This window comes from Hyaena hyaena, unplaced genomic scaffold (genome assembly GCF_003009895.1).
Source record: "Hyaena hyaena isolate Hyena2069 unplaced genomic scaffold, ASM300989v1 scaffold_1722, whole genome shotgun sequence".
In the NCBI taxonomy this organism is placed as follows: domain Eukaryota; kingdom Metazoa; phylum Chordata; class Mammalia; order Carnivora; family Hyaenidae; genus Hyaena; species Hyaena hyaena.
The window spans coordinates 98759-114518 of record NW_024082357.1 but is presented as its reverse complement, the minus strand read 5'-3'; the positions used below and the strand labels follow the sequence as shown (position 1 = coordinate 114518).

General features: G+C 34.8%; 1 protein-coding gene across 1 annotated transcript in view; it reads right to left on the bottom strand.

The window, feature by feature from the left end:
• PCLO (piccolo presynaptic cytomatrix protein) overlaps positions 1-15760 on the bottom strand; it is a gene marked incomplete at its 3' end in the record, with an annotated part of 177908 nt that overhangs the window by 95058 nt on the left and 67090 nt on the right. Inside the window, exons 6-7 of the mRNA XM_039224704.1 lie at positions 7049-9236; positions 1885-2021 (exon numbers count right to left, since the gene is read on the bottom strand). Of these exons, the coding sequence (XP_039080635.1) occupies positions 1885-2021; positions 7049-9236 (2325 nt within the window). The remainder of the gene's footprint in view (positions 1-1884; positions 2022-7048; positions 9237-15760) is intronic.

Below are 15760 nucleotides of genomic sequence, written 5' to 3'. Positions count from 1 at the left end.
CTCCAAGAATATTGGTTGAATAAATTAGTTGGATAAGACATTCTAAGCATCTATGGAAACAGTGTCTGGAAATAATTGTATGAAAGTTATTTTCTAGCTCTGTAGTTTATATATTTCATTTTATTAAGGTTTCTTTAAAGGATTTGTGTTTTTATTGACCTGATGTAAGTTTGTGGGAAATACTAAACTTCAAAGAAACAAATGAGACAGGTAAGATTAAAAAGTATGTCATTATGAGAGAACCTCATACTGAAATATATTCAAGGAAGCTATTTTTAGCTGACAGATTTATTATTCTAGTAACTGTAGATAAAAAGAGGTAAATTTATGCTTCATAAACATGTTCAGAATGATTATATTAATTTTTCTTGCTCTCTAGCCTGTTCTATTTGAAGAGATTGAACTACAGCTATATTTACATTTTTAATAATAACAAGGTAAGTTAAGAAAAGTATATTTCAATTCCCTGATACATTTTAATGAAGTACAAAGAAATGAAAGTGTATGGACACGTATATAGAGGTAAACACAATCCTAAACCAATATCTTTTTTCAAAATATTTTATTTGATGTTTGTTTGTTTACTCATTTACAGTTAGTGTGTTCCTTAATCCCCTTATCCTGAATGACCCATCTACCCACCCATGGTTACCAATGGAAGGGGGCGGAGGGGGGGGGGCTAAGCCAAAATCTTATTAAAGATATCAAAAACACTAAAAGAGAATGTTTGTGCATAGAAGAATTCCAAGATTTCTAGAAAATATGATATATAAAATCAAAACAGAACAAAATCTTGAGATAAAGAAATCCTATTTAGCAGCTAGAAATTTATCCAGGAAAACTGAAACTTCTTTGGGAGAAAGAAAATTTGAGTATAGATATCATCTTTTCAATAGTACTTATAGGTGCAAAGTCATCTTTTTCATACTTTAATGTGACAAACATTGAACTAAATTACAGTAAGTTTATATGGCTTACCTTTGCCGTTCAAAATAATTGTCTTCTATATCAGAGAGTCACTAATCAGACAGGATGATTGGGGAATTAATGTATATGAAATCAACTATTTCTTCTGTGGGTATTTTAATGATTATGGGTACACAGCCCGAAAATATCTGATCTTTAAGGCAATTGATTTAAAACCACTGGGCTTACCAGAGGAATCTTCTTCAGTTTATCCGACAGTTGATCTCTAAGTGTCTTTCACAATGCATGCAAAAATCACCTCATTTGTTCTTAAGTGAATATGACCAGGGATTTTGGTAACATATTTATCTAATTGTATCTATGTTTAGTTTCCCCTATAGATAGATATTATCTACTTTATGAGTTTTTCTGATGATAAAATACATAGACAATATAAAAATAACATGTCTTCATAATTGACTAAAATATAAATTCTCCTCTTTCTCAAAGTGAAGCCTCCCCTGTCCCAGCTGACTTGGTTTGGTCATTCCTTTATTTGCTGTATTTCTTAACACCTGAACACACTGTTACCAAAAAGCACTGAAATTATCCAAATCTACTTTACCCAATATTCTGTAAGCTCTTTAGGAGCTACATGCATTCTCCTGGTAAAACAGTGTTGGGAATGTACAAATTTACTTATCTTTTGGAGGAATGAATCACTTAAATTGCCCAGAAGAAGTGCTATGGCTATGCTGCAATGTTGACAGTATGGATGATACACAAGGTACTTAGTACTTTAAGTTACTAAAAACATTTTTTTTTTTTTATGCACTTGACTGACAGAAGTCCCACACATTTTAGGATAAATGAGACTGAGACCATTCTAGGATGATTGCTTGATTGACTGATTGAGATACTAATTATTTGTGGCAGTGGGGGATAAATCTAAAAGAGATTGCTCAATATAGCACTTACTTGCTCTTGATGTTGACTAAGTGGTCTAGAGTGGACCAGTCTTTCTGGAAGTTTGCGATCCAGACCATGTCCATTTTCCAAACGAGACTCCCTGGGTTTGTCAAACCAATCTGTTTCTTCACGACGCAGATGATAGGCTTTGGAGACCAAGGAAATATCAAACATTGCAACCACAGCTAATACAGATAGAGGACAGAAAATGTTCTCAAGTACTAACATGCTCCAGGCTTGTTAACTATTCATGCATTTCAAATACAACTCCCAATAGGATGAGAAAAATCATTTCCAATATGATGATAAAAATTTTGTACTATGGAATAACTTAGAAACATAATGTACACATCTCTCAGAGAAAAATAAAACAAAATTAAATTTTAAATGAGAAGAAATTTTAATAGTGACTGAATCAATGAACAAGTGAATATGCCTCAGAAGTTACTTTATTCAACCTCAACCCTTTAGTTTCTACCTCTTCACCTCTCCCCCACTACCTCCACCTATCACTAAAATCTAAGGAAAATGTCTTCCTTCAGTACAGAAGATTCTTTCACTTTCCTACTATTATATCAACGACTACTTTGTGGCTGCTGGCTTTGAAAACCAAGTGAGTATTTTTGAAAACATGACATTTCTATGACATTCAGTAAATACACCAAACATTTTTTCTAAGAGGATCCCGGGCACTACTGTGAGGAACATGTGTGCCATACTCATGTGGTAGCCTAATATATTTATAATATTTTATTAAAATTAAATAATTATTTTCCATGCGGTCATAGATTTAGGAATTTGACTGAAGAGTTGATTGACTGCTCTTATAGGTAAAATTTGACATTTTAAAATAATGTTTTTGAAATGCAACCATATTTAAGGACGCACTTATTTAAAATTTTTCAGCCCATTCAGTTCTTGGTACTTACAACGTCTTTTAAAGCTATTACTTGGTGCCCAAAAATCCTATTCACCCTAATATACCGAATCTGACTTCATATAAAGTTTTATTCTTTGCAAAAAGATCCCTACTTTGTAAAACGATCTCTGGAAATATATTGCTGTTTCCTAAATGGCAGACGGAGCAGTCCTTCTCAAGTTCTTGTGCTGAAAGATTCGTTGATGGTGCTATAAACTTAGGCTTTCTATAAATTCTAGCACACACCATGCCACACTTTTGAGTTCTCCTAACTCATCAGAGTTTTCTTTTTCTGTCTGCATCCTTGATTGTCCTCTCTTCCAAAACTTCCCAACACTTCTTATTTTCCCCAGGCAATTTCCATTCTATCTTTGCTGGTAGGATTGGCAAACCGAAAGCATATATGCCACTACTCACCTCCATACCTCCTGTGATCTGGGTCCCGTGGTCACCTCCTGTGATTAACCATAGCATTTTCCCTCAATAAGTATGATGACTGATGATGTGTCATAATTTAGTCAGTCTTCGTTTTGAGGAAATCCAATGTTACCTACCTGGTGTGTGGTTGTATACGTGCTTTTCTGATCTCTAATAGGAGATTCTAAGCTGCTTGAGGATAAGGCTCATATTATCTTTTTCTTTTTTCCCCCTCCCTCAACATTAAAACAATGTCTTCTAAAGACCATAAAATTGAACAGATGTTTGGGAGGTGATTAAATAGAAAAATTAATCATCAACTAGAGAAAGAAGTTAAATATCCTAATTATGATACACACATTAAAAACCATTAATTTGGCCCTTGAACTTCACTAATAGTCACACAACCTTTACTCACAATCTCTTTGATAATCTATTAAGGTTTTTAATAGTTCTAACTTTATACTAAAAAACTTAACTTATGAAAAAATAATATAAAAGAAATTTGATAAGCAAATACCAAACTTATAATTTAATCATCTGTCTCTAAACATTAGATTATCCCCAACCACAGTAACACTGTATTATCTTACTTCTTACTATCCCTATTTATTTCTTTTTTTAATTTCTCATAAAAAAATCTATGCTAATTTTAATAAATGAGTATTTTGGATGATGTAGTACATGATTTCACTTGAATATGTAACTGTGCCAAATGCATTTGAAACACAATCCTTTAAATCATGTTTCCTTGGCTATGTCTATACAAATAAAACAGAATCTCAACCTGATCCAAATTTTGTCACTTTATTACTGATTACATACTTTGTCCACAGTTTGTTACCTAAGGATATCTGTCATACTTTGCATAGCAATTTATAGATCGATCAAGTAGAACCAGAGTAAATGAACCTATTTTTAAATTGTATGTCTTCTTCATAATTTATAGCAAACTGGATATAAATGCTAGTTGCTTACAACTCCAATTGTGTGATCTCCTATGGTAGGTCTGCACTAAAAAAATTAAATTTTATGAAAATATTTTATTAGCTTAAATAATTTGTTAAGGATAAATACCTGTTTTCAACTAATGATATTTTCTTGAAATCTTAAATATAAACTAAAAGTGAGCTATTAGGGGGTCTAGCATTAACCACAGGCAACAGTTATATGGATAGTTCAACTGTATTCAGTATTACACACAGATTAAAACAATAATTTTAAAAGACACTATTAATGCTTTATTATTTATTTTTGGTTTGGAGTATACTTTGAAAGAATGTTTTCAAGAAAATATTTGTGTTTGTATAAATAAATATACTTGATTGTTTTTAGCTTAGCTTCCCTCTAAATCTGCTCCAAAGCAAAGACATTCTGCTCTAGATGTAGGTAATCAACCACGCATGCGCATGCACGTCAAATTGTGGACTTCAACCTTAAGGCTGTAAATACTAAGCAGTGCAAATTATGCTTCTCTAGATTTTATCTCAAGGGAGCTATTTCAAGTTAACCAAAGTCATATAAAACACATCTGACAAAATATTCTTAAAATCTATAACCTAGAGTGTAACTGAATTCAGAGAGAGCACGCAATTTAAAATCAATTAATTTGCTTTTGTCTACTCAATACTAAATAACCTGTTAGAATGTTAACACTTCTCAAAGTGATATTCATATCACTGAATTACAGATACAGCATATATTTGGCAAAAATTTATTTTAAGAGTTCTTAATATTTCATTAGCTCACAAATGAGTTATGTAATTAGGAAAAATATTTTCTAATTTTTCCCTTACCCAAGGAATCCAAGATTTCAAAAGAAAAGTTGGCATCACTTTACCAGAAGAAAAGTAATATGTTCATGTGATTTAAAAAGCAAAGAAAATAACTAACGTTTTAAAACATTCAATTTTGAAGGACAATCACTACAATTCATACACATAATGTTACATATGTAATTCAAATTGTTATAGCTGCCCTTTGTCTAATTCTGTATCAGCATGTTCTTTATGACTACATTTCTTATCTTGTTTTTAAATACATTTTAGTTTAATTGTGTAATTTCATTTACATTAAATTTTAATTATTTCTTTGATATCTTTATACATTTTATAATATTGTGTGCTGCATGCCATCTCATCATCTAATTTAGGAAAATAATATTTCTCATACAGCCCTTGATGATTATATGTCATCCAAACATATAAATGTGAAATAAAATATTTGGTTATTTTTCTAGGGTTGTATGTAAACAAACACATTTTAGAATATCTAGAAACACCTATATGTCTGGTACTATGTTGACAAAACTCCATGATGAATAAATGAACTTGTCAAATCCTCTCAAATATATGTACACACACAGCGTTAGGTGTTTAGTTATGCCACAAACCTGTTGGAGTTTTTGTTTTATCTTGTTATTTTACCAATATGTTTATTAAAGATTTTTTTATTCTTCTGTGCAATTGTTTTATATGCATAAAGTGTGTGTAAAATGTGTTTTGTGAAAAAAGTAGAGAAAGAAATTGTTTTCACATAATATCATAACCCTTGTTTAACTAGAGAGAGTCAAACAATTGACTAAATAAAAAAATATACAAAGAGTGCTTTATTTAATTGAATAATTATCAATAAAAATGGTCAATCCAATAGCCTGTAAGGAAGAAAATAAACCAGAAAGTAACTAGTCTGTTGGAATATCACTAAGAGGAGTCTGTCCACTTTCAGATCCAGTGATTTATCTTAATCTTATTCAAATCTAGATTTGAATTTCTAAAATCTTATCAGTGTCTAGATACAGAAGTAGAAAGAAAATTCTTTTCATGAACACATATTTTCCTGTGAGTCTTTGGTGAAAATTTCAGGTTTAAAATATAAGATGTTCATGTTAGCTTAGTGCTCTACAGTCTTCAAAGACATGAATAATAATGCTTTTATTTGATGAGAAATGTTTTACTTCCAAGACTCAAACCATACCTACGTTCAAATGTAAGCCATAGAGGAGGGAGAAAAAAAGAACCAGAAGTCATGAGTCTTCTTGGCAATGTAAAGGACACTTTGTATTCCTGTAAGTCTCCTCCCTTGTTACAAAAGTAGTGTACAAATGTTTTATCCTAAATCTAAAGAATGCTTCCTGTATACTGCTATGGTTATTTATTGTCAATATCATATTTACTGCTAAGTTTTCTAGTATGTAATGCAAAATGCACAAACTTGTCAATTACAAAATTCATAGTGAGAGAAATAAAATATGAATCTTTTATTTAAGGAGAATTATAAAATTTACATTATGTTATTATCAGGTCCTTAGCCAAAGATTCTCAAAAGGAGAACATTCTCTGAATTAATAAACAATAATATCACAAGAAGAACACAAATACTTTTCAATATTACAAAATCTAGCAAAATAGTACTTAATGGTCCTAAAGCTTAGTAATTTTACAAACTGAAAGAAACTGACCAGTGTATTTAGAAATGCATTTTTAAAAACTAAAAGAAACATACAATGAAAAACTTTCCGACTATGGAATTAAGGGATGACCATATTTTATTGACACAATTACTTAATAATGGTTTCGGAAAAGTGGACACCAAACGAATCAAGCAAACAATCAAGAAACAACACTAAAATAATAAACTAAAAAGAAATAACGGAAAGCATGCTAGGAAATCTATACACAAGATCAAGTTTCCATTTACAAGAAATAAAATTGAAGTAAACATGCAAAAGACGCACTAAGAAAGGTAGAATACATCCTTGGAGCAGGAAAATTAAACATGCAGAAAAATAAGAGTTTGAGTTTTGAGAGTAACAAGGTAGTTTGAGGCCCAATTTACCTTCACTGTCTGACATGGCATGTTGGAAGTCATCCATGATGAACGCTATGTCACGGTCATAGCCTCTAGTTCGTGATTCTTCTCTCATGTGTTGCTGAACTTCAGGCAATGAATGACTTGACCCAAATTGATCCCTGGTGTCTGCAGATATTGGTGGGAGGGGCCCAGCTGCAGCCCTGGCCATTCCCATTGGCTGGCCCACAGGACTGAGTGGACTTTCCTCTTCAGAATTCTGGGCCACGATTGGTATTCTTCCTCTACTCTGGCTAATTGGTAAACTGGTAGGCTTAGTTCTGCCAGAAGATGAAGCATGACTAAAGGAAACATCTAGAGCTTCAGCCTCTTGAGCTTTCAGTCTTAGGGAGGAGCTGGAAGAATCTCTCTTAATGGATAAATCAAGCCCATAGACAGACGAAGGTCTGGAAGAAGGCCTGGACCTGCTGCCACTACTGTATGGTTTGTCTGCTTCATCCTGCAAAGCTGAACGTAGCGTATTTCCTAATGTGCCCAGTCCTGTGCCAAGAGATGAGCCCATAAATTTCTGTTGGTCCGTAATATTTTTTCTGAGGCCAAAAGTGATATCATCTTGAAGAAGCCTTGCTCTGGAAGAAATGCCACCAATAGATGAAGTGCTGGAAGTTATATAGCTTGAATAGTCAGGTTCAAGGTCTCTACTTTCTTGAATGGGTGAAAATTTTGACATTTTAGGATCAATTAGTGATTTCTTATGCTTTGACTGCTTTTGATAAAGTATTGCTGCTGGTAGTTGTTTTGCTGCTTGCTTTTCAAGTGTGAGTCTACTAATGCTGTACTTTTCAGATTTTGGAAAATGTCTATAGCCAGTATCCGCATGGTAGTAATGGGAAAGACCAGCAAGGTGATCTAAGCTCTCTGCTCCTCTACGGAATTCTTGCTTAATCTGTTGTTTCAGAAGCTTTAACTCATAAGGATCCTCCATGGGGTCTTCCTCTGCTTTCACATAACTATGCAACCTGGAGGAAGTCTGTAAAGGTGCTAGGAAATCCGTCACTTCTTGAGACCTTCGAGTTTCAGTGGATCGAAGAAGACGGTCTGTTTTTGACAGATCCTTTTCATGAAGGCTAAATGCAGTGCTTAATGCTGCTGTTCCTTTGGTAATCTCCCCAATGTCATCAATTAGGACATAATTTCGTGGAGTATGATGGTCGATATCTGCATAGAAAGAATCTGCAGATATACTTGATATTGGACTGCTTGCCATACTACTTCTTTCCTCCAAGCCTATTCTCAAGTCTAAGCTATTGTACTTACTCCCAAGATGGGAAACAGCATATGTATTATCAGTAGAAACAGGTGCTATCATCAGGGGTTGGTTGCGAATTACCTCATAGTTTGAAGTTATCTTGGGCTCCAAATATAATGTAGTTTGCCGTGGCTTTTGTTGTATCACCATCATCTGTGACGGTAACTGGTAAGAAGGTTGTGGGGTTGGTGTAGGTTGAGCTTGAGGTGTGAAGGACATTGTTGCCACAGCTTGAAATGTTGGTTGAGTCTGGTAAGGTGAAACTTGCTGATGGTACAGAGTCTGTTGCTGAAAATGGGACTGTTGGGTATATGGGGTGGGTGCCTGGGTAGGAAGAGCAGGGGAAGAGTACTGGTATTGTGTATAAGGACTTGTAGGAGGAACTAGTTGAGATTCTGTTTGGGTTTGCGGTGGTATAAACTGGCTAAATTCAGTTTGGGGAGCAGTTCTTGGTCGCTCTATGCCATGCTGACTTTCTATTCTGGGGGGTCGGGTGCTGCTTACCTCACTGTCAGACATGTAATCCCGATCCTCAGCTACTCCCTGGAGGTAGGCACGCTCTCTCTTTTCTCTCTCCTTTAATAATGCCTCTTTCCTCCTGTTAATTCCCATTTCCAGGTACCGTAACTTGGCATCGATCTCCTTTTCTTCCTCATCAAGTTCTGCTTGTTTCTTTCTAAGCTTTGCAGATTCCCTCTCTACAAGATCAAGCTCTCTGTCTATATCCTGGAGAATCTTGGCCCGGGCCATTGTATTGGTTCTGCACATCCTTCTCCTGGAAACTGTCCCCATTGAGCTGTAGGCTGACTGAGTGCCTGTGGAGGTCTCCTCGGGAGGTGGGTTTGGCAGAGTTCTCTTCACTTTTTTCTGGGAGCCAGAAGGTGTCATGGTTTGAGAACCTTTTGTCTATGATTAAACAAAAACAGAACTTTATTATAAAGGGAAAATATTTTAAAAGTTTTATAATTTACATTTTAGATAAAAATAACTTTGTATATGTTTGAGCTATGACAGCATAACACAAAAATTTTACATATTATTTCAGTATTAATAAAAAATACAATTAACTGAAAAACAATTTTTCCTTTCTTGGTAAAATGGTTAATCATTATTATAACTTCTGTAACATTAGCAGAGTTTTGAAATCAAGCATGGAACTCACTGCTAGGCAGACTTAGATTTTAGTTAGACTCCTGAGAGAACTCGAGAAACCCATTTTTCATCCTGTTAGTATATATAAAACTATTTGTTAAATGTATTCCTAGAGTATTGTGTTATCTGTCTAAAATTTAAATTACGTTTGTTGAAGATGCACATTTACCACTGATAAGTTCAATTGTGTATTTATCTTCTCATTACCACTTTACCAACCAAGAGTGGTTGTCATTCCTATTCCCATCATGAAATGTTTTGAAATAAAATCTTCAAATCTCCAATGTCTTTTTTTCAAAAAAGATTTCATAAAATCTGAACTAATTTTCTATTTAATATTTCAGTATTTTCATGACCACCTGTGTCTTATATATTCTTTACATTTTATTATTAAGTAATTTTAGCCTATTCTTAATGTTTCGGCAACTTATACATGAAGTAAAGAAACTGACTTCAATTAAAAAAAAAAAAACCTACTGAAACTTTTTAAAAAATAAGATAAGGTGTATCACTGAAGAATTGTCAGATATGTTTCATTTCATTTGGTTCATCACAAACTTTCATTATAAGGATCATTGGCCTTGAGAATCATACAATTTTATTTATTTTTTTAATTTTTTAGTGTTTTATTTCTGAGAGATAGAGAGAGACAGTCTGAGCAGGCGTGGGTCAGAGAGAGAGAGGGAGACACAGAATCTGAAACAGGCTCTAGGCTCTGAGCTGGCAGTCAGCACAGAGCCTGATGCGGGGCTCAAACCCACGAACCATGAGATCATGACCTGAGCTGAAGTCGGAGGCTTAACCGACTAAGCCACCCAGGCGCCCCGAGAATCATACAATTTTAAAATCAAAAGACGTGACACATCATTTCCAATAAACTGATGTAAACAAAAAGTATTTCCTAAGACAAGAAGACAGAGACCTAGACAAAGTAATAAGACAGAGGAACTCATCCCAAAATAAAGAACAAGGAGAGGTCATGGCTAGGGATCTAATCAAAACTGATATAAATAATATGCCTGACCCAGAATTTAAAGCAACAGCCATTAGGATACTAGGTGGGCTTGAGAAAAGAAGAGAAGACACCAGGGAGTCCCTTAATGCAGAGGTAAAAGACCTAAAAGCTAGGCCAATATGAAAAGTGCAGTAGCCAAGAATTGAAACCAACTGGATATAACAACCACTAGGATGCAAGAAACAGAGGAATGAATAAGTGATGTAAGAGTCCAAATTATGGAAAATAATGAAGTTGAGAAGAGGGAAAGAAAAACATTAGATCACAAATATAGACCCAGAGAACTCAGTGACTCCATAAAGTATAATGATGCATGCATCACAGGAGTCTCAGAAGATGAAGAGAAGGAAAAAGGGGGTAAAAAGGTTTATTTAAGGAAATTATAGCTGAAAACTTGCTTAATATTGGGAAGAAAAGAGAAGGCACAGAAATCAAGAAGGCACAGAAAACTGCAATCAAAAACAACAAAAGTTAGACAACACCAAGACTTACAGTAGTTAAATTTCCCAAATATAGAGATAAAGAAAAAATCCTAAAGCAGCAAAATAAAAGAAGTCCCTAACTCATAATGGAAGATAAATGAGGTTAGCAGGAGATCTCTCCACAGAAACTTGGCAAGCAAGAAGGGAGTGGCATGATATATTCAATGTGCTGAATTGGAAAAATGTGCAGCCAAGAATACTCTATGTAGCAAGGCTATCATACAGAATAGGAGGGCAGATCAAGAGTTTCTCAGACAAACAAAAACAAAAGGAGTTCATGATCATTAAACCAGCTCTACAAGAAATATTAAAGGGGACTCTTTGAGTGGGAAGCAAAGACCAAAAGTGACAAAGGCTAGAAAGGAACAAAGAAAAATCTTCAGAAACAACAACAAATCAAGTAATAAAATGGCACTAAATATTACATATCTATCAATAATTACTCTGAATATAAAAGGACTAAATGCTCCAATCAAAAGACACAGGATATCAGAATGGATTAAAAAAACAACAAAAACACAAAAACAGAACCATCCATATGCTGCCTACAAGAGACACATTTTAGATCTAAAAATATTTGCAGCTGAAAGTGATGGGATGGAGAGCTATTTATCATGCTAATGGATATCAAAAGAAACCCAGAGTAGTCATATTTATATCAGACAATCTAATTTTTAAAACAAAGACTGTAATAAGAGATGAAGAAGGGCACTATATCTATCCACCAAGAAGATCTAACAATTGTAAATATTCATCCCCCAACCTAAAGCACCAAAATATAGAAAACAATTAATAACAAATGTAAAGGAACTCATTAATAATAATGCAGCAATAGTAGGGGCTTTAGCACTCCACTTAAACCAATGCACAGATCATCCAAGCAGAAGAGCAACAAGGAAACTATGGCTTTCAATGACACACTGGATCAGATGGACTTAAGGGGCATATTCAGAATATTCCATCCTAAAGCAGCAGAATACACATTCTTTTCAAGTACACATGGGACATTCTTCAGAATAGATCACATGTTAGGTCACGAATCAGGCCTCAATGTGTACAAAAAGAATAAGATCATACCATGCATATTTTCCAACCATAATGCTATGAAACTTGAAGTCAACCACAAGAAAAAAATTTGGAAAGACCACAAATAAATGGAGGTTAAAGAACATGCTACTAAAAAATGACCTGGTTAACCAGAAAATTAAAGAAGAAACTTAAAAAAATACATGGAGCGGTGCCTTGGTGGCTGTCGGTTGAGCATCTGACTTTGGATCAGGTCATGATCCCATGGTTCGTGGGTTCGAGCCCTGGATTGGGCTCAGAGCCTGGAGCCTGCTTTGGATTCTGTGTCTCCCTCTCTGCCCCTCCCCCACTTGTTCTCTTTCTCTTTCTCTCTCTCTCAAAAATAAATAAACACTTTTAAAAAATAAAAAAAAAATACTTGGAAACAAATGAAAATGAAAACATGATGGTCCAAAACATTAGGGATACAGCAAAAGTGGTACTAAAAGGGAAGTATACAGGAATATAGGTCTATGTCAAGGAGCAAGTAAGATCTCAGGACACCTAGGTGACTCAGTCATTTGAGCATACAACTTCAGCTGAGGTCATGATCTTGCGGTCCGTGAGTTTGAGCCCCATGTCAGACTCTGTGCTGACAGCTAAAAGCCTGGAGCCTGCTTCAGATTCTGTGTCTCCCTCTCTCTCTGCCCCTTCCCCACCTGTGCTCTGTCTCTTTTTCTCTCTCAAAAATAAATAAACATTAAAAAAATGTATAAAGACAAAAGAAGAAAAATCTCAAATACCCAGCTTAATCTTTCACCTAATGCCGTAGAAAAAGAACAACAAATGAAGTCTAAAGCCAGAAGAAGGGAAATAATAAAGATTAAAGCAGAAATAAATGATATAGAAACAAACAAACAAACAAAAAAACCCCAGTAGAATAGATCAATCAAACCAGGACCTGGTTCTTTGAAAGAATTAATAAAACTGATAAATCCTTAGCCAAACTTATTCAAAATGGTAAGTGAAAGGATCAAAAAAATAAAATCATAAATGAGAGAGGTGAGATTATAGTCAACACCACAGAAATACAAACAATTTTAAAAGAATATTATGAAAAATTACATGCCAACAAATTGGGAAATCTAGAAGAAATGGATAAGTTCCTAGAAACATATAAACTATCAATGAGGAGATGAATAGATATTTTGAACAGACCCATAACTGGTAAAGAAATTGAATCAGTAATCAAAAATCACCAGACAAAGAAAATTCTGGGGCCAGATGGTTTCCCAGGGGAATTCTACCGAATATTCATTAAGAGTTACTACCTATTCTTCCCAAACTGTTCCAAAAAAGAAAAATGGAAGGAAAACCTCCAAACTCATTCTATGAGGCCAGCTTTATCTTCATTCCAAAACCAGACAAAGAATGCACTAAAAAAAAAGAGAATTACAGAACATCACTAATGAATAAGGATGCAAAAATTCTCAACAAAATACTAGCAAATTGAATCCAACATAACATTAAAAGAATCATTCATCACCATCAAGTGGGACTTATTCATGGGATGCAAGCATAGTTCAATATTCACAAATCAATCAATATGATACACTACATTAATAAAAGAAAGGATAAGAACCTATGATCCTCTAAATAGATGTAGAAAAAGCATACGAAAAAGTACAGTATCCTTTCTCGATAAAAACCCTCAATAAAGCAGGGATAAAGGGAACATACCTCAACATCATAAAGACCATATACAAAAGACCCACAGCTAATATCATCCTCAATAGGAAAAGATTGGGAGCTTTCTCTCTATGATCAGGAATAAGACGGGGATGTTCACTTTGACCATTGTCTTTTAACATATAGTACTGGAACTCCTAATCTGAGCAATCAGAAAACAAAAAGAAGCAAAACACATCCAAAATGGCAAGGAAGAAGTTAAGTTTTCACTATTCACAAAAGACATGATACTCTATGTAGAAAACTGCAAAGACTCCACCAAAAACCTGCTAGAGCTGGTACACAAATTCAGTAAAGTCACAGGATACAAAATCAATGTACAGAAGTCTGCTGCATTTCTATATAACAATAATGAAGCAGCAGAAAGAGAAATCAAGAAATCAATCCCATTTATCATTGCACCCAACCCCATAAGACACCTAGGAATAAATCTACCCAAAGAGGTAAAAGATAGGTACTCTGAAAACTATAGAACACTTATGAAAGAAGTGAGACACAAAGAAATGGAAAAACATTCCATGCTTGTGGATTGGGAACATGAATATTGTTAAAATATCTATACTATCCAAGGCAAATGTACATATTTATATATTTAATGCAATGCCTATCAAAATACCACCTGTATTTTACACAGAACTAGAACAAACAATTCTAAAATTTGTATGGAACCAGAAAAGACCTCTTGAATAGCCAAAGTAATCTTGAAAAAAGAAAAGCAAAGCTGCAAGCGTCACAAGTCCAGACTTCAAGTTATATTGCAAGCCATAATGATCAAGTTGGCATGGTACTGGCACTAAAACAGACACAGAAATCAATGAAATGGAATAGGAATCCCAGAAATGAACCAATAACTATTTGGTCAACTAATCTTCAACAAAGCAGGAAGGAATATTCAATAGTAAAAAAGACAGTTTCTTTAATAAATGGTGTTGGAAAAACTGGACAGCCACATGGAGAAGAATGAAACTAGACTACTTTTTTACACCATACACAAAATTAATATAAAAAAGGATGAAAGACTTAAAGGTGAGACAGGGAACCATCAAAGCCCTAGAGGAGAACACAGGCATCAACCTCTTTGACATCTGCCATAGAAAGTTCTTACTAGGTATGTCACCAGAGGCAAGGCAAACAAAAGCAAAAATGAACTACTGGGATGTCGTCAAGATAAAAACCTTCTTTTTTTTTTTTTTTTTTTTTAAATTTTTTTTGAATGCTTTTATTTATTTCTAGGAGAGAGAGAGAGACAGCGTGAGCAGGGGAGGGTCAGAGAGAGAGGGAGTCACAGACTGAAACAGGCTCCAGGCTCTGAGTTGGCAGTCAGCACAGAGCCCGACGCGGGGCTCGAACCCACGAACCGCGAGATCATGACCTAAGCGAAAGTCGGACGCTTAACCGACTAAGCCACCCAGGCGCCCCAAGATAAAAACCTTCTGCACAGCAAAGGGAACAGTCAACAAAACCAAAAGGCAACCAATGGAATGGGAGAAGATATTTGCAAATAACACATGTGAGAAAGGTTTAGTATCCAAAATCCATAAAATATTCTAAAACTCAAAACTCCAAAAGCAAATAATCCAGTAAAGGAATGGGCAGAAGACATTTTTCCAAAGAAGACATCCAGATGGATAACATACACATGAAAAGATGCTCAACATCACTCATCATAGGGAAATACAAATCAAAACCTCAGTGAGATACCACGTCACCTGTCAGAATGGCTAAAATGAACAACTCAGGAAACAACAGATATTGGCGAGGATGCAGAAAAAGGGGAACTCTCTTAGACTGTTTGTGGGAATGCAAACTGGTGCAGCCACTCTGGAGAACAGTATGGAAATTCCTCAAAAAGCTAAAAATAGAACTACCCTATGATTCATCAATTGCACTATTAGGTATTTACCCCAAGGATAAAAAAATACTGATTTGAAGGCACACATGCATCCTGATATATATAGCAGCATTATCAACAACAGTCAAATTATGGAAGGAGCCCAATGTCCATTGAACGATGAATGCATGAGGAA